This window comes from Glycine max, chromosome 5, assembly GCF_000004515.6.
Source record: "Glycine max cultivar Williams 82 chromosome 5, Glycine_max_v4.0, whole genome shotgun sequence".
Classification (NCBI taxonomy): Eukaryota; Viridiplantae; Streptophyta; class Magnoliopsida; order Fabales; family Fabaceae; genus Glycine; species Glycine max.
In genome coordinates this window covers 41571824-41597874 of record NC_038241.2, presented here as the reverse complement: position 1 = coordinate 41597874, position 26051 = coordinate 41571824, and the positions used below count along the sequence as shown (strand labels likewise).

At 30.6% G+C, this 26051-nt stretch overlaps 3 protein-coding genes across 6 annotated transcripts; all 3 read left to right on the top strand.

Annotated features, from left to right (window-relative positions):
- Positions 1–5577: 5577 nt before the first annotated feature.
- On the top strand, positions 5578–13633 carry LOC100810933 (MACPF domain-containing protein At1g14780). 2 transcript variants are annotated; one of them, XM_006580365.4, is made up of 8 exons: positions 5578–5851; positions 5941–6182; positions 9124–9316; positions 9440–9514; positions 9695–9878; positions 11060–11229; positions 11307–11371; positions 12836–13633. In XM_006580365.4, exons 1-8 carry the CDS (start codon positions 5615–5617, stop codon positions 13443–13445), a joined length of 1776 nt encoding a protein of 591 aa, XP_006580428.1. In that variant the 5' UTR covers positions 5578–5614; the 3' UTR covers positions 13446–13633. The 2 variants fall into 2 exon arrangements, with proteins under 2 accessions (XP_006580428.1, XP_014631390.1); XM_014775904.3 differs by having other exon boundaries at positions 5597–5851; positions 9108–9316.
- Positions 13634–14805: 1172 nt separating this feature from the next.
- On the top strand, positions 14806–18133 carry LOC100527297 (uncharacterized). 3 transcript variants are annotated; one of them, XM_006579313.4, is made up of 7 exons: positions 14806–15135; positions 15671–15747; positions 16227–16288; positions 16389–16507; positions 16724–16891; positions 17119–17185; positions 17942–18133. In XM_006579313.4, the coding sequence occupies exons 1-6, from the start codon at positions 14992–14994 to the stop codon at positions 17146–17148; spliced, it is 600 nt and encodes a 199-aa protein (XP_006579376.1). In that variant the 5' UTR covers positions 14806–14991; the 3' UTR covers positions 17149–17185; positions 17942–18133.
- A 1498-nt stretch (positions 18134–19631) lies between these two features.
- On the top strand, positions 19632–25870 carry LOC100794638 (glutamyl-tRNA(Gln) amidotransferase subunit B, chloroplastic/mitochondrial). The gene is made up of 8 exons (XM_003525174.5): positions 19632–20512; positions 21081–21290; positions 22032–22172; positions 22294–22497; positions 23812–24009; positions 24711–24779; positions 25115–25231; positions 25314–25870. Exons 1-8 carry the CDS (start codon positions 19898–19900, stop codon positions 25392–25394), a joined length of 1635 nt encoding a protein of 544 aa, XP_003525222.1. The 5' UTR covers positions 19632–19897; the 3' UTR covers positions 25395–25870.
- The last annotated feature ends 181 nt before the right edge of the window (positions 25871–26051 follow it).

Genomic DNA, 26051 nt, shown 5'->3' with positions numbered 1-26051 from the left:
TTTTTTGGTTAACTACGTATACTGACATAATTAACTTTATTATTACATTCTGTCATAAGAAAAACAAAAAACTTTGCTATTAAATATTTCAATAATTTTATGATAGTATCATTAATTATTTAACAAACAGAATTAACCATTAGATATTCTTTTATTTTCAATTATTTATAAGACAAATGAGCTTAGAGTGAAAAGACATGACGGATGAATCTCTTACGCATACCCTTCGTGATTGTCAGAATGTGAAGGAGGTGTGAAACCAATTCGTTCATCGTGACCATTGGGCTAAATTTTTTAGCCTTGACCTTCATGATTGGATAGCTTTTAATCTCAAGGGGCAAAACCTTAAGGCCCCCGTGGGTTCCTGGCCTTCTTTTTTTGGGATCATGGTCTATCACCTTTGGAATGACAGTAATAATCTTGTGTTTGGCATAAGTTCTATGTTACAATCTGGTTTGATTTATCAGGCTTTAGCCCAAACCATTCACATTCATAAGGATCTTAAGCTGGTCCTCTTTCAATCTTTGATGATGGCATAAAGGATGAATCTGCATTTGGAAGCTTCCTCCCAAGGAGTTCTTTAAAATAAATATTGATGGGTCTTTTCCGCCAAATTCGCGCACAAGGGCTTGTGGTTTGAATGGGAAGGAACTAAATTGTTTCACCAAAAGGTTAGGATACTATAATGTTATTTTAGCTGAGGTTTGGAGCTTGAGGCTGTTCACATGGTTGAAGGGATCAAGAATGTTCCTAATTCTTTAAGACCTTTGATCCCGAAAATCAGGAGGATGCTTCAAGCTAATGGGTGACAAAATTCCCTTCTGCACATCAATAGGGAAGCCAATTCTGCTACTGATTGGGTTGCCAAATTTGGCCATCAAAGAAATTGGTCTTTTTCATGGATGAGTTACCTTATGCTTTAAAAGCTCTAGTATCTGATGATGTTAACAGAGTTGCTGCTAGGCTGTTAAGGCTGCCTTAAGGGTGTTTGGTTCGACTTTTTTTGTTTTTATTTTCATTGGAAATAGAAAATAATGATGAAAATGCGTTTGATTGAATTTTTAAAAACATTTTCAATGAAAATATTTTCTCAAACAAACTAAAAACTGTAAATAATAAAATCTCATTTTAAGTTGAAACCAGGAACCTCATATTGAGTAAATCTAAAAATACATTTTCTTTTGAAAACACATTTTCAGTATTTTTATTTATTGAAAGCAGAAAACAAAAAGTTAAACCAAACATGTTTTCATAATTCTAATCTTTTGAAAATGAAAATGCAAATCAAACAAATTCTTAATTTTTCGTTTTCTGTCCTGAGTATCGAAAAAAAACTATTTATAAGACAAAATTAATTATATCACATGTATAGTTGTTCACGTGATTATAATTAACATCATAATAAGTCATGACGCTAGGAACTACTTGTGAGATAAATTAATCATTATTAGGCATTTAAATAGCCTCACAACACTAAATCATATAACTTTAATTATGCACAGTGACCTTATCATGATTGGAAGATTCAATTAACCTAAGATAGTAATTGGGAGATTCAGTTAATTAAGGATAAAAGAATTTCTTTTGACGAAATTATCGAGAATTATCTCATCGCGATAAAAGTTGACAACAAATAAAAAACTTAGGATAAAGAACATTTGTTGAACAACTGAAGCATATTTTGCATGATCGTCGTTCTCATTGATCAATCAAATGCCAATATGGACAATCGGGTCTCGACCAATATGAGCAATCTTAATGGTGAAATTGACTAATTAAATCTCATACCTTTGAGTTAAAGGCAAGGCTAATTGTTTCAAAAGGAAAGACTAATCAAGTATATAGTTTTGAAAAAATCTAAACGATGATTATAGTCACTTGAGGTTTGTAGTCTATAAGGTTGAGCACTTCACTTTTGTAAAAGCTTGCTTTGAAGAGAAAGATGAATCATTATTTAAAGAAACTGTTAAATTAAAATCAGACATTGAGTTAGTACAAGTTTCTAATACAACTAAGGTTAGTAGTAGTAACAATGATAACAACAACAACTATTTATTTGTGTTTTTTAAGATAAAGTTTTTTTTGAATGGTCTAGAGTTTGACCTTTTAATCAAATAGGTTTTAACAAAAACTTTGACCTAGTTTATTTATTGGAAAAGCTTGGTTTTACCTAAGTCTGATGTAGGTTATAAGTTTTTGTGATACAGTTTGACCTATTTTCACCTTTAGTCATAGTATTATTAATGTTTGCTTTTTGTTATGATATATCAAACTTGGTTGGGAGAACTTAAAATATTGTTGTTTTGTTTTGTTTAATTGGGTTAATTTAATGTATTTTTTTCATTTACCTTCACAATTATTCACCTTGTTGATGTATGGCCAATCGTTCTTAATTTTTTTTTTTAACTTTGAAGACTTGACAAGTCGTGTTCATGACTTTGTAAGTCGATTTTGGCATTCTCTCTCTCGTGCTTGGAAGTCAATTATGGTCATGTTGCTAATGGGCTTCTAAAGTGCTTGGTGTCATTTTTGCCAATTTCACCTTTGGGTTTTTTTCTAAAGGAGGAGTGTGAATAAAGTGACATGGTTGAAGAAGGTAAAAAAAAAAAAGGAACATAGGAAGGATTTAAAGATAATTTTGGAATAAATTTAAAATGAAAAGAAAAAGAGAAAGGGTGTGAGAATTAAATTTGGGGTGCAAAAAGTAACTTCTCCCATAGATGGAAACCTAATGGTTGATTTAGTTGAAAACATTAGTTTAATTAATATTATTTTTTAAAATTATTCATGCCAATAATATAATTAAAATTAATAATTTATATTTCTCTCGCTGGCACACCATTCTAAAATTGACTTTAATTGAGTGTATTTTTGTAAATAAAATTAATTAATACAAATGATGTTTTATATTAAACATTACAAAAAGAAGAAAACACACTTTTAATTTGAATATTATAATGAGGACCAAATGGATTAATATTTTAATTAGAATAATACTACGTATAAATAGGTTGATCTATCAAACTCAGGAATTTTTTGAATGTCCACCTGATGCACGAAAACTTTGCATTATTAGTATACCCCTTATCGTCAAGGTGACTTCAGCCAAAATCTTGTTTCTTTTGGCTCGTTGCACGCGCACGAGACAAAAACTGGACTTGTCCCTATTCCTTTTATACAGGGCAGCCAATCATTTCAATTTGATTTTACTCATTAATATTTAGTTTGACTCAAAATTTAATTCAAATTTATATTTTTTTAATACAATTTCGATTTGATTTAAATTTATGAACAATTTGATTTAACTTATTAACTCAAATACCATGAATTAAAAGTTATTTTTTTAAATTTTTAATTTATTAATAAATTTTACATAAAATAATTATTTTTATTTTTAAAAAAGATAAAATTAAACTTACTCTATTAATTTTATAGGTTGGTATAACCCAAAAGAATATAATTACAACTAAAATATGTATAAATAAAAACTACCTATCATACATATATAAAATCATACAAAACTTAATCAATTATATATATATATATTCGATTAATGATCAAACAAGAAATTATATAACACTTAAGTTTGAATTATTTATTTAATAAGTTTAATTTTTAGCTTAAGTTTAACTCATTTGGTTAGGCTAATGATTAAAAGGAATATAGAATTTTAATTTTTTTTATAGTTTTGTAATAATTTTTCTATATTACTATTAGGCTTAAATATGCTTTTATTTTTTTAAAAAAAATTGGGTAATTTTTTTATTAGTCCCTCAAATTTTTGAAAAGTTACTTTTATTCATTTTATGTTCATTGAGTTCATGGTTTTATAACATGACAATTTTTAATTGCTATCATTTATTTATTTTTAACTCAATCTTATAAAAAATGATTTGTGATGATTTTACACTGCTAAAATATTTGACTTGTAAGATGATTTGGTGGCATTCTTTTACATATTTTGGTGGTTTTAAATAGTCACGATATTTTTAAAAAAATTAAATTAAAAAAAAACATTTCTTACAGTGAAAAAACCACTACATATTATGACACCATTAATGCAAAAGATGAGAGGGATTAAAATAAATTTTTTTAAAATATGAGAGACTAATAAAAATATATTTTATTTTGAAGGACTAAAAACAATATTTAAAAACCTTAAAGTTGTTATTTATTTTATGCCTCCTTTCTTATTCAAAATAAAATATGATGTTATTAAAAAATGTCATTGTTTTAATTAATTTTTCTAATGTTTTATAATCATAGATTCATATTGATTGAATTTTCAATTCCGTGATATATCAACATATTGAGGAAACACGAAAAAATTAAAATTATAAAAGAAATAAAACTAAAATTAGTATTTTCATAAATAACAAAAGTTTTGGTATAAAATGATATTTTGTCAATAATAGATGATAATGATGGAATTAGAGAATTTTCTTTATGAAACCAAATATAAAAAATAAATTAAATCATAGATATAATTAATATCTTAAAAATATATATCCATGCCAAACTTGATAAAATTGTATGAGAGTGTAAATTGATTTTAAAAATATAATATTACTTCTTTTAAATCATTTTGATTTTTTTTGCAAATGAGAATAAGAAGAGTCAAACCTGTGTCCTTATATACCTAATTATCATGCATAATTTATATGTAAATATTTATGTGTATGTAATTATTTTTATAGATATAAATTAAATAATAGATAATAACGTAAGAGAAACTTAAATAAAAAACATGATATATATATATATATATATATATATTTATTTATTTATTTATGATATCGCGTGTCTATGTTTAAATACTTAAATGTAAAAGAATCTTATTTAATATTTTCCAGGGACTTATAAAATCTGAGAATAGACTCTAATTTAGTTCATAACTCAAATTAACAAACTGATTATTTTCAAACTATTTTCGAGTTAATTAGTTTCTTTATCACCCCTATTTTGTCACAACCCAAAATTCAATATCATTCCCGCGTGTGAATGGTATTTCTATGTTTCCTTCCTTCCAGGATCCACCAGAAACAAGCGGTAAGAATAACCAAGACCGTGTTCTAATTCAAAGGCTGAAGTAATGATAGTCAAACCTAAAACTTTTAATAAATGATGACTTCAATAATATGAACAAGAAAACTTGCCATTTTTTTTTAAAAAATAATTCAGAATTGTCCTATAACAATTTTTTAGTAAGCCTATCTTATTTTCTCAGTATGTATTGAATGTCAAAATGTGTTTTCCATTTTAAGTTTCTTGCAGCAGGATAATTTATAAGAGAATATTACATTACTTATTTTTAAACCTTGTTGATTTTTTTTTCTCTGAATAATTTATTTATTTTTACATTATCAATCGATTAAAAATTATTATATATATATAATTTTAAAAGTAATTATTACAAAAAAAATAAATAATTTTATAATACATAATAATTTATGATTAAATATATTTAAAATGTCTTTATATAGAGTGCATTATAATTATTATTAGCAAAATCAATAGTTTCCTATTTCCTATTTCCATTCACTACCCTTTTGAGGAGAAAAGCCGGTATATATTATTAGTGAAACATTCATTCAATGGGTCAAGAAAACAGAAGATGGGTGAAGGCATAGTTGAGAGAGCGCTGAACAGCTTAGGAAAGGGCTTCGACTTGGCCTCAGATTTCAGGCTCAAGTTCTGCAAAGGCGAAGAGCGTTTGGTTCTTCTCAACGAAACAGAGAAACGAGAGCTCATGGTGCCAGGTTTCAGACCCATCAGAGATGTCTCCGTTGACATCAAATGCGACAAGGGCGATCGCACCCGCTACCAATCCGACATCCTCACCTTCACCCAAGTAAGACATTTCATCAAACGCTTTGTTGCCAATTGTTAAAAAAAATGAAAATGAAAATGAAAATTGGTTTCTGGGATTTGGTCTTATAGATGTCAGAGCTCTTCAACCAGAAAAGTTCAATCCCTGGGAGAATTCCATCTGGGTATTTCAACACCGTGTTTGGATTTGACGAGGGTTCATGGGCAACTGATGCAGCTAACACAAAGTGTTTGGGTATTGATGGCTACTTTATCAAACTCTTCAATGCTCATATTGATCGGTACCCTCTTGTTCTGTCTCAACAAGTCCTTGAAGCCGTTCCTTCTTCCTGGGATCCTCCTGCACTTGCAAGGTAATAATCATTTCTACCTAGCTATTAATTATCTTCTTTCTTTTCAATTTTAATTTTACACATTAATGCAAATAAAGATTAAAAGCAAAGTTAAACCGCCCCACAATGAACTGGTCTATGTGGGCATCACATCCACTACGGAGTGCCTTTCATGCTAGTGGTGGACTTCTTTGTCTTAACTTTGTTTTACCCATAGTGGACGAGACAATTCAGAAACAATATTTTTACAGATTATATACTCATTAAATCATGTCAGTATAATTTTTAAATCGGTCAAAAAGTCAATAAATTCACCACACTTTATGAATGAATAATAATATAAAAGTTCTTTATAATGCTAATATGCATGGACCATTTAATCTTAGTTTGATTCTAATTTTTTTTAATGATTTAGATGAATTTATTGCAAAAATTTTTGGTACATAATTAATTTTTTTATTATTTTCGATTTTGTTGGTTTTTTTAACAGTAATATTATTTTTACACTATAATTTCTTAACTCTTATTTTACACTTATTTTTTCACAAGAAAGGGATAAAGATAGAAAAATATATAAAGAAAACCAAGGGTAAAAGCCATAGTTTTTGGAGGGAGGAATTTAAAATTCTGATAAATTTTAAATTTTAAGAATTTTAAATATTTTAATTGAAATTCTTTTATTTTCAAAATTTTGTGTTTGGATAAAAAAAATTAAAATTATGAGAATGAAAAAAATAAATAAAAAAAGAAAAAATATGGTTGGTGTGCTAGTTATATGTGTTTCTTGAAGAAGCATGTAAGAAGAGAATTTTAATTTCTTACCTTATAGAAGGAAATTGAAATTCCAGATTTTTTAATTCTTCATAAAAAACATTTAAACAATGAATTTTAAATTACAGAAATTTAAATTCTTTTATAAATTACTTTCTTCGATTAAAATTCTGTATCCAAACGCTTGTGAATTGTCGGGCTAAGGTTTGTGAATTGTCAGGGATTTTTTATTTGGGAAAATAACACCACTGATTTGTTCGTGAAATACTAGTGCGCATGCTGAATACTGATGTAGTTTGGAAATTGGCAAAACCTGTAATGTTACACTTTCATAGCACACAGATGCTTATCTTGCTGTACCTATGTTAGCTTAAGTTGACACGCTCCATTTTATATTTTTTTTCTTGGTTAATAAACTAATAGTCAACTCCATCATTATTGGCTTTGAGCCTTTAAAAATTATATTATCTGTTTATATCAAAATAATTTCGCCTGAGGAGAGGAATAATGGAGCATTGATAGTTAAGTTGTTTAAAAGAAATTAATTAGAACGCTACCACAGTGTTTTATATTTTTATTATTTATTCGTCAAACGCAAAATAACACAAAATATCTATATTAACTCATCTTTCGAAAAGTGATTATTTCATTAAACTTCAAAACTATCCTTTTTCGGTTGATTGAAACTAGAGATTGGCATCAAGAGCGTCTAGAAGAAAATAATTTAAAGTATTCACTAAATTAGATTTTTATTTCTTATACGAGACTAGGTTAGAATTTTCATTAACGATTAGTATACTATTCATTTGTATATAGTCAAAATTGTATTGAATTTCTAGGCTGCTAGCTGGAAAGTGAAAGGAAAACACACAAAATATTGTCTCTGATTTTTCTTGTCCACACTTGTTACTCAAAAGAATGCTGTCATACCACAAATTTATTGGTTTAAACTTATGACGCTCATCCTTTTTTCAACTAGAGTTTATATATATGAAAGCTTAAAAAATTAGAAAGCAGATAGTTGTTTCTTTATTACTCAAAGATGGACATGTACATCAAGAGCATCAAGGCGAAAACAATTTGTAGTATTGACTAAATTAGAATTTTCATAATTCGAAGGGTTGATACAGTCGCATTCACAAGTAAAGGCAATCTATTTATCTGAAGAATTTGTATTTGAATCCCATCATATACAAATTTTTTTTGAACTATCAATAATCATGTATGTGAGCATGATTAGTCTTTGATCAAGATAAAAAAAAGTTTAGAATTTTCATTAACGATCAAGTTATGGAGTTACAATCAAACTTGTCTTGGATTTCTAGGCTGCTAACTAGCTGGACGACCCTAACTTTTTGTCCTCATCGCAATATCTTCTATTATTAACAAAGCCTGTTTACACTATCCATATATTGTTATGTCTTGTTCATATCAGTGGATCAGTACAAGTCAATCGTTTGCCATGTTTTAAAAATAATTATGATAAGGACATTGCAATGATTTTGGACATCTTCTAAAGGAAAGCGTAAGATCGAGGCTAACTTAAAATCATCATTGATGTCTGAGTATGACGATTATCTTCCTTTTTTTTTGTTCAGTTATCTTTTTATTTGCCTAAAGCTTGTAGGATTGCACTAAAAATGAATTTTAAACTTAAAGGTTTATTTTTCCAGAAAAAATGTTGGGTTTTATTTTAATATGCCAAAAAGATTCAACAGTCGGCTAAGAACACTTGCAGGGCTACAGTCAATTTCCAGCCTCAAAGCTTGATTAAAAAGATGAAGATTTTCAAAGATATTTTTTGAGCCGGCTATTGACTATGCATCCTAACGGTTTAACTTGATGTATTATAACCCATTTGTTGACTAATATTTGTTATGCATGCCTATTGTAATGCACTACTCTAAAAGAGAGCTTTGTATGAAAACTTGGCTCTCAATTCATTTACCTCTTCTCTTAAGGCAAAAAACCTTTTTCAATATTTAAATATAAATTCATTTACCTAATCATTTCTAATTACTACTGAAAAAACTAAGACGGCTATTGTTGGATAAATTTGGCTTATGCTATTGGGCATTGCTTTTTTATTCTGTGCTACCTACCTAATCATTGAAAACGATTTAAATTGTAGAAACTAAACTTGCTTTGCAGTTCCTTGATTGATGTTCTTTAAAGGTGAAAATTTTATCAGATTCATCGAGAACTTCGGGACACACATCCTTGTGGGGCTTAGCATTGGTGGCAAAGACTTAGTGTTGGTCAAGCAAGACGTGTCTTCCAACTTGGAGCCATCAGAGCTCAAGAAGCACTTGGATGAGCTTGGAAATCAATTATTCAATGGGACATGCAATTTCCTTCCAAAATCCAAAGAACAAAAATATAAGGTTTCCTTCGTATAAAGTAATAATTAATTAACATTTTACAAATCAGAGCAAATAAATAAGCCACTATATTTTTCCATAATTTTATTATGATCTAAATAGTGACAATGTTTTGCTGAAATACAGGCACCGCAAGCTTTTGATGTCTTCGGTCCACAAATTGTTGCCTTCAATAGCTCTACATCCGTTTGTGCAAAAGATGTAGGTTCTACCTAAATCCAAATAATAATTTTCCAATCTTCATGAATAATTGAATATTCAATATTTTAGATTGAAAATATTTCTGATATAATTTCAGAAATTTCTGAAAAATGCTAATTGGGTTAATCATAAATTAATTAGGGGTTTCAGATATGATATTATAGATAAATGAACATGTAGGGAATTACGGTGATATGTGCAAAAAGGGGAGGAGATACCCAAGTGAGCGACCATAGTGAATGGCTTCTGACAGTTCTAAAGAAGCCAGATGCTGTTGATTTTAGCTTCATTCCTATCACTTCTCTTCTTAAAGGTGCTCCAGGCAAAGGCTTCCTATCCCATGCCATCAACCTCTACCTTCGATGTAAGTTTATTTTATTTTCTCTTCTTCTGAAAATTAATGAAAACAAAACAATAACTGCAAAACATGAAAAGTACATACTCCCATGTTTGGAAACCAGTAAAACACATGCCAATTTGTCAATAGTAATTTGGCTTGTGTCAGTTTAGATTAAACTATCTTTAAAACTTTTTGAAAAAATTTACGTATTATTTTTAAGACTAAATCAAACATGCATTTAATAATATTCCAAACCAATGAAAGACATACCTGTCAAATATTTTGTTTAATGCCCTTAAATTAATTGTTAAAATATTTTAGCTTTGAATTATATTCACCAGTCACCACGATTTAACAATTAACATCAACATTTCTCTCTCACACACAGCGAACTTAATAAAAGATAACAGCAATGCTAAATTACATCACATGGGAATTTTCTGTAAGAAATCCAGTATTAATGACATGGCTTATTTTCTTAATTAATCAAATGCCGGATGTTGAAAACTTCATCTTCGGTTGAGCATTTGAAATTGTGTCTTAGCAATTCATGAAATAGTATTCGTGTAAATTAGCAGATCTGAAAAGTCAATATCGTAAACAATTAATTAATATTTTCCTCTATTCAGATGCTGTAATACTGATTGATTGATTAAGTGAAGAATGGGACGCGGGTTTTTCTCCAATTATGAAAAAATTAGGGAATGTGGTTGGTAAGATATGAAGTTTTATCTTTTTTACTTTAACCCTGGTCTCGTAACTTGCAAGACGCAGAAAAATTATTGACAGACTATAATGTTCTTTTCTGCGGCTTGACCCGATTTGGATTTATTCAATGAATGTCACGACGATAATATAATTAGTTGAAAATGGTGCGTGAGTGAGTCCATTCCTAAGTATATTATAGCTGAAAATCAGTTTTACTAGATACAATAAATTAACACATAAATTTTAGAGAAAGCTTAAGCATTTGACTTCAAAATTTAGACATCAATTTTGATTTTAACAATTTTGGACAAATGAGAACGAAATAAGTTGATACAAAATGCAGATAAGCCTAAAATGTCAGATTTGCCATACTTTATTGACTTCTTCCAAGCGGACAGGCTTTGAGTCCCCATTGACAATGTTTAACCATTCTTCACCAGGCTGTCACTTTTTGATTGTTGAACTAATAAAACGAATTAAATTCACATCAAATGCAGATAAACCTCCAATGTCAGATTTGCCTTACTTTCTTGACTACCAATCACACAAGCTTTGGGCTCCCATTCACAATGATCTTCCACTCTGTCCAGCTTCGAACAGAACTAACCTTTCACCTTCTCTTAGTTTCAACTTGATGGGTCCCAAACTTTACGTAAACACCTCACAGGTAGTACTTTCAAATCATTCCCTATCAATAATTAGACTTTGTCATGTTCTTCTGCCTAAGTATCTTACTCATAACAGGTAACAGTTGGTAAAAGGCCAATCACAGGGATGCGCCTGTTTCTTGAGGGCATGAAATGCAACAGGTTAATTCCACACTACTAGTCATTTTTTTACTTAATTACATTTTTAGTCTCATGCTATCACAGAACACAATTTTGGTTACACTGATTGGATTCTTAATGTTTTTTCTTATTTTTTTTATGTTGTTATTTATAAGATCCAAGTTTAAAATGATACTTATTCATTTTTATAAGACTCAATCTATAAAGTTTTTTGCATTAATTATTTTTAGACTAAAAATACCCTTTATTAAAAGAACAAAAAGAATGTATTAATAAATAATTAGAAGAAAGAGAAATATCAATGACAAGAATACTTCTATAAAAAGTTATAAATTTAAGATTTAATTATAAAATTTGTCCTCCTATTTTTCCTATTATACTAAACTGGTTCTCCTATTTTTTAATTCACTATTTGAGTTTTCCATATTTTTTAAAATACACTTAGATGATCAATATTTTCTTAAAAAAATAAGAACTTAAAAAGATGTTAAAAAGGACTAGAACGATAGTCCTTATGGTAAAAAATACATTTTTTTATCATTACATCCAAGTACTTATTTAAATATTTGGTGTAAAATATAGTATTAATATAAGTTTTATGTAAAAATAATTCAAAATTTAAATTTATTCTTTTTTAATTTATTATATTTTTATAATCTTATATATTATCTTTTAAAATATAATATATAAGATTAAATTTTATTTTCACATAAAGCTTATAAAAAATAGAGTTTAATATAAGTATACATATTCTAATTTGTGTGAAAGTAAAATTTAATCTTATATATTATATTTTAAAATATAATATATAAAATTATAAAATATAATAAATTAAAAAATAATAAAATTTGAATTTTGAACTATTTTCGCATAAAACTTATACTAATAGTGTATTTTGCACCAAATATTCTAAATGAACACTTGGGTATAGTGGTAAAAGAGTGTGCTTCTTACTTCAAGGAGTACGGATTTTGTCATTCCTTAAGCATTTTTTTTATGGTCAGTCAGTCAACAATTAAAATCAATTATGCGGACTAAGATATTGCATTTTGTTGAAATATAGGAGAACTTGGTCAATTAGTCAATTAGTCAATTAGTCAATTTAGTATAATAGACAAAATAGGAAGACAAATGGGAGTATTGTTTACAATGAAGGCCCGTCATCTTGATTTCATCCAATATTTAAGTCATTAATTTGCTTAGAATGAGAAGACATTCATTTTCATGTTCATTTTTCTTATAAAAATGATAATTTATCCATAAATATTGTTAACATAACAATTAAATTGATAAAGTCAAAGCATCTTAAATATTGGATGAAATCAAGAACATTATTGTATATGAAAGAAAATTTGAGGATCTTATTTGACGTAATTAGAACACGAGGGACTAAAATCGTATCATTGCAATACTTGAAGGACTAAAAATGCTTAAATAAAAAGTAGTTTGGTGAATGGGTGGTGCTCACAAGGATGTTGGTGACAGGTTAGCCATACACGTGCAACATCTATTAAACCCTCCAATAATGCTGAACAACAAAATAGAGGACACACCAATATGGTCAGAAGAAATCAATGATGACCGTTTCTTTGAAGCAATCAATGGGAAGAAATTTTCCCATGTATGTACAGCACCAGTGAAATACAACCCTAGATGGAGCTCTGACAAAGATGTGGCCTTTATTGTCACAGGAGCCCAGCTTGATGTGAAGAAACATGACTCAAGGAGTGTCCTTCATTTGAGGCTGTTGTTCTCTAAGGTGTCTAATTGTGCAGTTGTAAAATCAAGTTGGACACAGGGCTCCTCCGGGTTATCCCAGAGGTCTGGCATTTTCTCAGTAATAAGCACATCAATTTCTGGTAAAGACCAGAACCAGAAAAAACCAGTTGTGGTTTTGGATTCAAGTGTGTTTCCAACAGGACCTCCAGTGCCTGTGCAAACACAAAAGCTGTTGAAATTTGTAGAAACGTCACAGTTGTGTAAAGGTCCACAAGATAGTCCTGGCCATTGGTTGGTCACTGGGGCAAGCTTGGTCTTGGATAAGGGTAAGATATGTTTATGGGCTAAGTTCTCATTGTTACATGCTGGTTCATGATTATATCAATGCACAAAATTTGAAAAGCAAGGAAATCTATCAAATCATATATTTCTCTGTAAATTATCACATGCATGTCCTAACTATGGGTATGCTCTTGTCTAGTTAATATCTTTAGCGGCCATAGACCAATTATTTCTTTCATTTGTATAGCAAGAGATCTCTAATGAGTTTCTTGATTGAAGAAATTACAATTTTTTCATTTATCGGAATAAATTCACGTGACAGAGATTTTTTTAAAAATAAAATTTATAATTTCTGCAAGAAATTATTTCTTAATAATAAAAATAATATTTATCTAACACATGACAGCATTATAATTAAATATAATTAAGTGAAAATAAAAAATATAAAAATATAAATTTCTTAAAGTTTCCCGCAATTTCTTGTGATTGAAATGAAATTATATATAATTTTTTTATAATAACATGATACCATGAGAATAAAAAAATAACTTGAAATTTTCACTTAACAAATTTTCATTGGAGATACCGTTAGTAGCTTTCGACAAAATAAAGGATTTCCAAGATTGTATATTTCTGGAATAAACGTATTTCTAAGCATGCTGCCGTTGAGATTTTTCTCTTGAGTTGAATAACAAGCGCATAATAGAAATATCACGAATTTCTTTAAACTGATAACTGATTCAAATCATTCAATGTTTTTCAACAAAAAAATAAATTACTTCTTTTTTTTGGCTGAAAAATTAAACTGATTTTTAATTAACTTATTTATTAAAAAATTGGTAGTGTATTATAATTAAACTTGAAAATGACATTTAAACATATATAATACTTTAATTCTAGAGTTTAATTTCAATATACTCATTGTATAATTACCAATCAATTAAAAACCATAACAGGTATAACTTTTAAGTGGATGTTGAGAAGAAGAAAAAAACTTAATATACATTACTTTTTTTTTTTAATTGAATGACACTATTAAGAATTCTTTACACATGGCATATTTCTAATATATAAAAATTGTTTTTAAAAAGAAACTTCATGAAGATATATATTGTCACAAATACAACCTATTGCAACAAAGAAGAAAATAATTTTTTTTAACAAAAAGCATTTATTATTGGCAAAATTATATTTAATAAAAAATAATTAAGAATACTGATTATGTAATTTTTATTATTATTATATATAGTAAAATTGTTAATTTTTAATAATTAATTTAAAATTTATATTTGGAATGAATTTATTATTGATTCTTTTAATACTTTAAGAAAATTAAATTCTTAATAAAATAGTATTGATTAATTTTTCTAAAATAATGTCACTTTTCGAACAGTATTTTAATCTTTTTTTAATTTAATTCATTAAAGAAGCCAATTCGGATTCGGATTCGGATTCGGTGAGCTGGTCCGTTTCCTTGACGAAATGGCGTAAGAATTGATTGATTGATGGGAGCAGCGAACCATATATACAATTTAATTTGCGTTCACATGAGAACCGTCGTGACGTGCATTTTCTACATTGCAACACCGCGATATGAACGATGCAAAATAGTTTCAGATACGTCGCGTTGATTGATTGATATGAAGTGGTTGACTTTCTGGAACTGCATATCTATCCTCGTGTTGTCTTTTGCTTTCTTCTTCTTCTATTGTCACACATACACATCTACTCCTTCCCTCATGGCTGAGCAATCTTCCAAGTCCATTTACGATTTCACAGTCAAGGTTCGTTTTTTTGCTTCTAAAATTGTTGCCTGCTCATACCCAACTGTTGTTTCTCTATAGTTACGTGAAAAGATTGTGGCTTGCTCATGCCCAATTGTGTTTACACTCGAATTGTTTGATGGGTGAGTGAAGATTATCTAGGAAATATCAGGGCACACTATGATGACAATTATATTTAGTAGGTTCTGATTTTGTATTTTTTGTATTTCAACTTTTATGGAGATCAATGAAGCTCTCTGATCTAGTTTTCTTTTCAATTGATTGATGATTTTGCTGATTGCAGTATTTAGATTTATTTTCCCTAACACTTTTATTGTGGTATTCATGGAAAATGAATTGAGTTCGGATTATTCTTGTTGATTATTGGTTTGTCTATGCCCTCTTCTGTATATCATCTGTGTCTGTTCTGTCCTACCAAATTGTTTGGGATAAGGCTGGTAGATTTCATTGCTGCTAATTTTATTGTAATTGCTTGGGTGACGTTTTACTTTTATAGTTTTTTTTTTTTTGTTTCTGGTGTGGACTATAATTGCAGGACATCAGTGGAAATGATGTGAGTCTGAATAATTACAGCGGGAAGGTTCTACTGATTGTGAATGTCGCCTCACAATGGTAACATAATTTGATTCATACTGAAATTATTTTTGGGTCATTTCTTATAGCCATATATCAATTTACCTATGTATTTTTTTTATGCATCTCAGTGTGCTCATGTTTACTTTGACCTTATTTATCTGTTAATTATTCTGCTTTATATTGCTCTACCTTTTTTAATTCAGTCTCCACACAATCCCTTTAATCTAATAAGTTTATCAAAGTTGTAAATATGTACATGCGTTATAGATTGTAGGAAAGTGTTGTATAGTTTGTTAAGGTAAAGAAGATACATTCCTGGAGTTTACACATTAATAGTATATTTTGTTTGATTTGTTGCTAAAAGAGTATCTCCATTGCCGTGTTTGATGTTTGACAGTTTGAGAAATGCCATGGCATTAGCAAAAAACTATATATAAGATTGGACTTTCGTAGGTGAACTTAATGTGAACTAATCCCTATAATTATACTTATAATATTCTTATTCATTGCTGCAGTGGTTTGACACAGACAAATTACAAAGAATTGAATGTATTGTACGAGAAGTACAAGAATCAAGGTTTGTCACTTTACTGAAGGACAAAAAAAATAAAGAAATATATGTCAACTATATTTATGAGCTAGTGAATTTTTAACACAGAATTCTAAGTTGTCTCCAGGATTTGAAATCTTGGCATTTCCATGCAACCAGTTTGCTGGACAGGAACCAGGAAACAATGAAGAAATTCAGGAAGTTGTTTGCACAAGGTTCAAGGCTGAATTTCCTATCTTTGATAAGGTGATTTCTGATAACCACGATGTCATTCACAGGTGTTTCCCCATTTTTTATTTGGAACTCTGTTAGTTGTTCACCTCTTATGTGTACTAACCTATCCTGGTCTGGAATGCTGTAAGTTTGCCTGCATTGGCACTATTTATGCATGTGGAAGATTTGTCTGGATACTGTTCTGTGTGGCACTTTATATGGAAATAATCCTAAAATAATTCACCATAGGTTGAAGTCAATGGGAAGAATGCAGCGCCACTTTATAAGTTTTTAAAGGAGCAGAAAGGGGGAATATTTGGTGATGGTATCAAGTGGAACTTCACAAAGTTCTTAGTAAACAAAGAAGGGAAGGTTGTGGACAGATATGCACCTACCACCTCACCTCTGAAAATCGAGGTTAGAGATATTATAGTGCTTATATATTTTAAGTAGGACTTTTATATATAATGATGCCAGGCAAAGGGGGTCAGTTATAATTAAATGCTGGGTTGTTGTTTGGGCTATTGGCATAAATTCTACTTATCCTCTATTGCCTAAGCAGAAACCCGACATTTAACTGTAACTGAATTTCTCTTGCGTCATGTAAGATTATATGTCAGTAAGTTATATTTTTCCTCTCGCAGAAAGACATAGAGAAGCTTTTGCAATCTTGAATAGTAAGATTTGATTCTACATATCTAATGTGCTGAGGTTAGTACTTCAATCATTTAGTTTTCACCTCATCCTTTCTTCTGGATGAGTACTTGTGTGAGCTTGTACTAGTTATCTTGTAGATTCATTCTCAATCTTGCATATGCTAATGTACATTCATTTGTTAAAATGTCCAAAGTTCCAACAGTTTCACCTCTATTTATTGGAACATGCAACGAGCAAATCAATCTTTACTCCACATAAATAATTTGAATAGAGTTCATTACTTCAGTCGTTCAGAATATCTCATAGGTGTCATCAGTTTTCAATCAGTTTTTATGATTTAAATTGTGTAAGATATCATCATCTATATCAAAATACAAAACATGAAATCATAATATGATCTGTGATTCGCTAAATCAAATCAAAAGAGTTAGGATGGCCCACCGTAATCGACTGCACTGTGGTATATTTTAGGAAAAATTCTTAGGTTGGCATGGTCTATAAAGTACTTTCTGTGTTAAGAACATAAAATGACAAATGGTTTTACGTTTTTAAATTTGAGTCCCATCAAATTGGATTTTCTTATTGGTTTACTGCACAAAATTTAGTTACTAATCCAGCTAGCAAGTCTACCTTAGAATTCTTTCAGAAGGTTGTGATTGCCCTTAATCCACCCTTTATTTGAAAGTAATGCTCTTTCCCTATTTATGTATTTGGAACTTTTTTCCCCTTAATTGAAGTGTTTCCACGACAACTGTTAGTCTTAAGAAAGCTACATCAGCTTATGTTTTGTCCTTCTGTTCTTTTGTGCAGGACATAGGGAATCTGTCCGGTGCCTTCGAAGGACAAGTAGCAATATGTATCATAAGTTAATATATGCCCTGAAAAGTTCTTAATGTATCTCGTGTATTTGGATTTTGGATTGCTCAATAAGTATAAATTGGTGTTCTCACTCTGTTACCAAAACCATAAAATAATAATATATTTGGATGCATCTTTATGTTATTATGCATGTCCATACTACGTGCGTGTTTGGAGCGTTTGTTAATTCTAAATCAACTTATTCTATAAAATTGATTTTAAAGAAACGTGATTACAATGAAATGTGAATTTTGTTTGGATATTTGTATTTAAAAATTGATTTTTACATTCAATATTGTTTGGAAACTTGTTCTCGAAATCAATTTTAAATGTGTAAATTATTAAAATGGACATTAATTGTTTGGAAAAGTATTTTGTATCAAACATTTTAAATAGTTAAAAATAAAACATAATTAGGGATATGTTGTTAGGTAAGTAAAATTTAAGTTGATATTCTTTTTCTGGAATAAAGTGCAGCACATTTTCTAATAATAACTTATTTTTATATTTGTTAGTGAAAGAGTATTTAGTGCATGGATAGGTTGGTGAGAAAGGGTATAAATGCTAGAATGAAAATATATTACTGGTGTTGACTATTCAAAAGCAAAGAAAAGAAGGATAAAATAAAAAATAATAAAAAATATTCACAAAAATTGATTTTGTTGGATCCATAAATTACTTTGAACAGTTTCAACATGAACGTACGTCTCCCGAATATAATCAATTACGACGCGAAATCCAAACATCTTGGTCAACATCAATATTCACGTCCAATGAAAATTAACGCGGTTCCAAACATACACCTTGATTAATTTATGTATTAATCTATGGACTATGTGATGAGCATCTTAGTTTTAGATTTTGTTTTAATAATTTTTTCTAAAAATATTTATAAGAAAAGAAAATACCAAGGTAAAATGTGTAGAACTTTTCCTATACAAAATTATGTACTTTAACTTATTAGTTGATTTTAGCATATAAGAAAAGTTAAATTTATTTTTTCTTCTTATTTTCTTTTAATACGAGTGTTTATAAAAAAGTTTGTTCAAAAAAGGTTAATTGGAAGCTTTCTGTGAGAGGGAAATGATTTATTTGGAGAAGGCATTTACACTGGTGGCAAAAGGTAAAGAAAAACCATAAAATCCAAAATTAAGGAAATTTTAATTTTCAGTCAGGGACAGGTATTTTTACTTTGAGTTTATAAGTTGAAATCACTGATAGGGCTTCCTTTGTTTCGAGTGCTATAAATGTTCCTCTCTACATGTTATGATCTTCAAACGATTTAATTGATGGAAGTAGAACAAGCAGTCTACTAATTTCTCAATATTCATACAAACTAGGCAAGGGAAATAAACTTTTCCAAAAAAAAAAAAAGTCTTTATACCAAACCCCAAAAGAGTAACTTATCCTTCTCAATTAGTTGAATTTGGAGAGTGTCCAGTTAAATGAATATGAACAACAGATTGAAATCAGCCATGAAGATCTTGCCACGTGTTCCATATTACTTTAATTCTCTCATTAGTTCCTCCTCCACTCTCTCGGAAGCAGGAAAGACTAGAGTGCAAGGAAATTAAAATTGAGTTACGTGAAACGATGAGTTTTGATGAATAAATCACAGTCCTTCATTTTAATCCTACGGTGCACATTGGTTAAACTGGACACTCTCCAATTTTTCTCAAATTGAGAGTTATCCCCTTCGTTTTCTTTTACATACAGTCGTCGTTGCCCAAGAACGCAGCACTAGCCACTACTGTGGGTGAGCACCCAGCAAGTTGGAATCTTTTTTTTTTTTTTTTAAAAAAAATTTGCGACACAAAACTTCTTCACTGTCGACAACAGGACAACATTGGAGGCTGCAAATTTTGTTCTTTTTAGGTTGTTTATTCCTCTCTTCTAATACCTCCCAAAATGGCTTCCACAATATTCAGAAGCCTCCAAGTTCACCCCTTTCTGCTTTATCCAACAACATTCCTCAGACGAAGAAATGAGGTTTTTCATTTGGCGTCCAAAGCCACACAATCCCAAACAGACACCCAACAGACCAAGGTTACAACAAGCAGCACACAGTCCAAAAAGCTCGACAAAATCCCCAAAGACTATGAAGCCATCATTGGGATTGAAACACATGTTCAGCTCTCCACTCTGACCAAAGCCTTTTGTGGTTGCCCTTACAGTTATGGGTCTCCACCCAACAGCAGCATTTGCCCCATTTGCATGGGCTTGCCTGGTGCTTTGCCTGTTTTGAACTCCAAGATCATTGATTTTGCTGTCAAGTTGGGCCTTGCTCTTAATTGCAACTTGGCTTTCAACTCCAAGTTTGACAGGAAGCAGTATTTCTACCCTGACCTTCCGAAAGGGTATCAGATTTCTCAGTTTGATGTGCCAATTGCCACTGCTGGTTTTCTTGATGTGGATATTCCTGTTGAGTTTGGTGGGGGCCACAAGAGGTTTGGCATTACAAGGGTTCACATGGAAGAGGATGCAGGGAAGCTCCTACATGCAGAGAATGGAAATTACTCACAGGTTGTTGTTTTGTTTCTTTACTCGTATTTCAGCTTGCAAGTTGCAATCTTATTATTTAGGTTTTGTTTGGATAAAACTTCTAAATAAGACTTATAGAAGGGGAAAGAATAATAAGGTAAAATGAATTAAGCTCATTTTTTAAGTTAAAATTAGCTTATGCAGAAGTTAAAATAAACTTTTGGTGAAGTTAAATGAGAGAACTTCTATAAATTAACTTATGAGAGAACCTTAATTTATTTTACTTTCTTATTTTCTTCCAGTGCTTATTGAAAAGTTTATTCAAACAGGACCGTATGATGCTTTTTTATTTGTTTGACATCCAAGTTTCAGGTACCTTTTAACATTGCGGACCATTGACGGACTGCATTTGTTCATTAGTACATTTATGTTTATTTGAGCAAATCTTTGTACTGAATCGGTTTTCACATATTTCTTTGATGAACAAATCATATTTTGGAATACATTAAATAGTTTGTTCCATCCACTCGTTGACATGAATAATTACCAAAGGCTCAACAACTTTTATCTATGATATAAGCATGTTAAAGTTGGTGGCATTTCATGGCAGGTTGATCTAAATAGGGCAGGGGTACCTTTGCTTGAGATAGTTTCTGAGCCTGACATGAGAAATGGTATTGAAGCAGCAGAATATGCGGCAGAATTACAGAGGTTGGTGCGGTATTTGGGAGTGAGCAATGGCAATATGCAAGAAGGTTCTCTTCGTTGTGATGTAAATGTATCAATACGACCTATTGGGCAATCAAAGTTTGGGACAAAGGTATCTAGCTATTTCTTCTATATAAAAAGACTTTTGAAACACCTATTATTGGACTTTTGGAATTGGCACTTTCTTAAATTATTAGGAAGCTTTTTAAGATTACCCTCTCCACTATTTTTAAAAATTACACTTTCCTCCTCTAAGAGATGGAATGTGCTACACTTAAGTCCATTTTAGTGTAAATGACGGTGGTGAGCAACTATGAACTCCCATGGGTATATTTCCTCTCCGGGAGAGGAGTGTAATTTACCCTTATATTTTTGAAAGCCATGTGCCAGAATACATTTGTGTTTTGATATCTTGTGAAATAGAAGTCCTTGTAAGCAATAGCATAAAATATGAAATTTTAGATTTTACTTACCTTGATAGCATGACATTTTCTCAATAGATGTATACTTTTTCTTTAATTTCTCCCACTTGGGTGGGTAAGGGAAGGCATAGTCTGGAATTATTAATGTGGTTTTCTTATTCTCTAAAAAAACAGTTACTTGCTCGGAAATTTCCTCAAAGAATGAAATGAAGAGAAATTGCTACAAGCAGATCTTGTGGATGAGAAAATTTCCTTGCCTTATCATATTATTGCAATATTCTATTAAAAAAATGGCTTGGCCCTTGCCTTTGCAGAAATGAAGTGCCACAAAGTGATATATTACTCTTACTTTTTGTTGCAATGCAGTATGAACAAATACTGCAGGTGATATTACAGATTTAGCAACTAATATGGTCAGTTTTTTATGACAGGTTGAAATAAAAAATTTGAACTCATTTTCATCAGTGAGCAGAGCTATTGATTTTGAAATTTCTAGGCAGGTGCAACTCCATAGTCAAGGCCGGGAAGATCAGATAGTACAAGAAACTCGTTTATGGGAAGAAGGCTCTCAGGCTAGTGCTATAGTGTAATCTTGTACTTTTCTTTCTAGTCTAGTGTAGCAAGTACAAGATTGTTTTTCATTTTTATTTCTTCAGACTTGTATTCTTAAATAACTTCTGTTATTCTGTTTAGAGAACAATTACAATGAGGAAAAAGGAAGGGCTTGCTGATTATCGATATTTTCCAGAACCAGACCTTCCAGCAGTAATCCTTTCTCAAGAATATGTTGATGGTATAAAAAATTCTTTACCAGAGCTTCCAGAAATTAAGCGGAGAAGATATGAGCAGATGGGCTTAAGCATGCAAGATGTTCTTTTCCTGGCTAATGATAAAAATGTGAGTTCTATGTTGTTTTGTATTGACTGAAAATAGGTGAACATAATAAAACAATGTACTAAAGATTATGATAGAAATATTTGAAAGAAATAGATAAGTAAATACTATCTGCTAGATATCCTACATTCCACTACTCTATTATTATTGTTAAGAAATGTACTTAAGATTTGACAGCACCCAAGAAATACCATATGGGCCATGGAAAAATCCAAGTGTGATAATGTTATGTAAATATAAATAGGAAAACTGGAAAAGAATGTTAGTCAGCTACTGTTAGGATTTTATAGCCATTGGGTAGCTGCCTATAAATAAAGCACGGTTGTTGTGTTTTAGACAAACTGGAATAATAATAATAATAATAATAATAATAAATGTCCATTAGTCAGTTCTTGATCTCACTGTTACTCTTGTTTCTTTGTCCTCCCTGTTTTGTTCTTCTTCCCTCTTCCTCTTTCTTTATCATTCCGACCTAAATCTTATGTCATCAACTTTTAGATATTGTACTTCTTTTGCCAAAAGCTTAATAGTACATGGCATTCCATTTTGTTCATAATCTCTACTCTGTTCACCAAGTCCAAACATAGTAAGGATTGATAGAGTGAAAGCTCTTTTCTTGATTCTAAAGTTATAAAATACAACCTAGGGAATTACCTATAGATTCAGGTTATAGATCAAACCTAATGCCAGAAATTTGTCACAGTTCACATACAAACTCAAAATCTGATTATGAAATAGTTTCAGGTTATGAATAATATACCTTATGCATGCAAATTATCAGTCCAAAATACAAACTCATAAAAGCAGACTATGAACTAACTGCCTGTTTGCAAATTACAAGCTGCAACCGGGTAAAAATGAGTGTTGTAAATTGTTTGAGTCTAATGGCATTGTGTGATCCATGTAGCTGACCTCACCTAGTGGGATAAGGTTATTGTTATTTTTGTTGTTACATATACGATGGTCTCCTTTGAAAATAAGACACAACAAACCAACTAATGTTATTCCAGCAAAATTAAAAACACCGTACGACTCAATGAAAGAGAACTGAGGATGTATTTGGATAAACAACTTAATTAAGCACTTATTCAATAAACTTGGCCATTAAATTTAATAATTTATTGAAATAAGTTGAAAAGAGCTTATAGGAGTAATAAATTGTTTTCATTAGCCCATATAAGATCCATTGATGCTCTTCAAATCACCCCCCTCAATCAAGAACAGTACATATTAGAAAGCTAAATAGTAGATGTCAATATAAAGTGTATTACCACAAATGGTCTAATGCGATTTTTATTTTCTGAATCGATGTATTAGATTGCAGATTTTTTTGATGCAACTCTTGCAAAAGGTGCTGACCCAAAGCTGGTTGCCAACTGGATAATGAGTGATATTGCTGCCTTCATGAAAAATGAAAAGTTGACCATAAATGAGATAAAGCTTACACCTGAAGAGTTGTCTGAGTTGATAGCTTCCATTAAAGGTGGAACCATTAGTAGCAAGATTGGGAAGGAGGTATGGTTTTCTTTGGCACTAATGAGTGGTGTCTAGTTTGGGTCTAAGCTTCCCTGATTCTCAGACATGATTTTGAAACATTAAGCTGCAGCCAGCAATTATATTGTCATTTCTTATCATATCTTCTAGCATTCTCATTACTTTTTCAGATGCTTTAGTACATTGGAAAGTTAGTTGTGTTGGTGTACTTTAACTATGAACCAAGCCTAGTGTGGGCATTCATTTATAAATATGTTGATCTCTGAAGTTTAATTCTCAGACATCTTCAATCATCATTAAACCAATATCTTGTTCCTGTTAAAAACATGTACCATTGTCTAGGTATAGTGTACCATGTAGATATAGTAATTAGTAAAATTGGATCTTTGTATTTATTACACTCATTTTGTAACCATCAAGTTTGAGATATAGCTGGAAGACATGGTTTTCAGCATAAGTTTCTCTTTGTTCTCTCCAGTTCCATTTGTTTTCTGCTTCATCCTGCATGCCTAGTTAGACTTTGGATCCAACTGCCTTATTTGATGAGGCTTTGATTGACTTGGCACAGTATACAGCAGTTGGGTCCTTGTGTAGTTCCGTGCCTTCTATTTGTCTCAAGGAATTGGAAAAGAAGAAAAAAAAATAGGCAGTTGTAGCTAAATTATATAATTATGGGCATGTTTTGCATTCTGTATTTTTACAACGTGTTCATGTGTTTGCAGATACTATTTGAGCTATTAGCCAAGGGTGGAACTGTGAAGGAACTCATAGAAAAAAAGGACTTGGTTCAGGTAAGTTGTAGGATCAACTGTTACCCAAATTTTTACCATGTGGTGTGTGAGTCAGAATTCAGCAAAGGACAACTTAATTCTTTGATATTGAAGCATAAAGTTGCTAGTATGGGTTTAAATGCAAATTTAACAACACTACTGGATTATTTGGATTTTGTGATGTTTGAGATGTTATTTACTGAGTTTTTAATTTTTTTTTTTAAAAAACTGAGTTGGTTTGAACATTTAACGTGAAAACTCTTCTTTGAGGTTGCACACTTACCCCTCTAGCATTATTTTTTGAAGCCGAGAATGAATAAAAATGTTGGAATGTGCCTGTGCCTTTGGAAATGCAGATAGCAGATCCCGTTGAGATTGAAAAAATGGTGGACAAAATTATTGCGGACAATCCAAAACAGGTAGAGCAATATCGAGGAGGCAAAACTAAGCTACAAGGTTTTTTTGCTGGCCAGGTATGAACATGTAGAAATGGAAGGATTTTTATGTTTGTTCCCTCTACATATGTTGGTATTATATTGGTTCGTCCAAATGCAGGTAATGAAATTATCTAAAGGAAAGGCAAATCCAGGTCTCCTTAACAAGATCCTCTTGGAGAAATTGAATTCAAAGAGCTGAGATTATTATTATATCTACACTGCCTAGCATGACTTCCAATTGGATAAGTGCTGACCCTTGATTTAACTGTTATCTAGCCAAAAAACAAATTGGAAATGAAAAGTAAGAGTGAAACACTCGTGTTGCTCATTTCTAGCCTAACTGATTGAGTTCTGAAAATGCTAAAGGATCTTCTTCTGTAAGGATACAAGCATTATATGCGGTGCTTTAAAAGGATAAGCTTTCCAAAGCATGTGATTTATATTTACATTCCCAATAAATTTATGGCCTTAAAGTTTCTTTGTATATCACATGTATTTGGATTATGTAACGAGAATATTTTGGTGTTCCTTCTCTTCCCCTCACAAGAGCACAAATGTAGTTGGCTGTATTGTCTGTTATTCTTTACGATCAATAGATTGATTTGGAATGTCCTGTACGATCGATCCATATATTGGTCTGTGTATTACAAATATACGTTGATTTGCCATGGTTAATAATGCTCTTTTTATTTTTTTTTAAAATATACGTATATTTTAAGTTTGAAACACCAGTGCATTGCACAAATTACAAAAATGAATATTTTTTTATATAATTAAAAATTCAATTTAAAATGGGTTTGAGAAAACAGTTTAACTGAATAGTTTAAAGTAAATAAAACTTGATCACAAAAAAGTT

Coding starts and splice junctions, on each gene's coding strand:
- LOC100810933 (XM_006580365.4), top strand. CDS start 5,615: ATGGGTGAAGGCATAGTTGAGAGAGCGCTGAACAGCTTAGGAAAGGGC. Junction 5,852..5,940: donor ACATCCTCACCTTCACCCAA/GTAAGACATTTC, acceptor TTGGTCTTATAG/ATGTCAGAGCTCTTCAACCA. Junction 6,183..9,123: donor GATCCTCCTGCACTTGCAAG/GTAATAATCATT, acceptor AAATTTTATCAG/ATTCATCGAGAACTTCGGGA.
- LOC100527297 (XM_006579313.4), top strand. CDS start 14,992: ATGAAGTGGTTGACTTTCTGGAACTGCATATCTATCCTCGTGTTGTCT. Junction 15,748..16,226: donor GTGAATGTCGCCTCACAATG/GTAACATAATTT, acceptor TCATTGCTGCAG/TGGTTTGACACAGACAAATT. Junction 16,508..16,723: donor AATTTCCTATCTTTGATAAG/GTGATTTCTGAT, acceptor AATTCACCATAG/GTTGAAGTCAATGGGAAGAA.
- LOC100794638 (XM_003525174.5), top strand. CDS start 19,898: ATGGCTTCCACAATATTCAGAAGCCTCCAAGTTCACCCCTTTCTGCTT. Junction 22,498..23,811: donor TCCTGGCTAATGATAAAAAT/GTGAGTTCTATG, acceptor TCGATGTATTAG/ATTGCAGATTTTTTTGATGC. Junction 24,010..24,710: donor GTAGCAAGATTGGGAAGGAG/GTATGGTTTTCT, acceptor ATGTGTTTGCAG/ATACTATTTGAGCTATTAGC.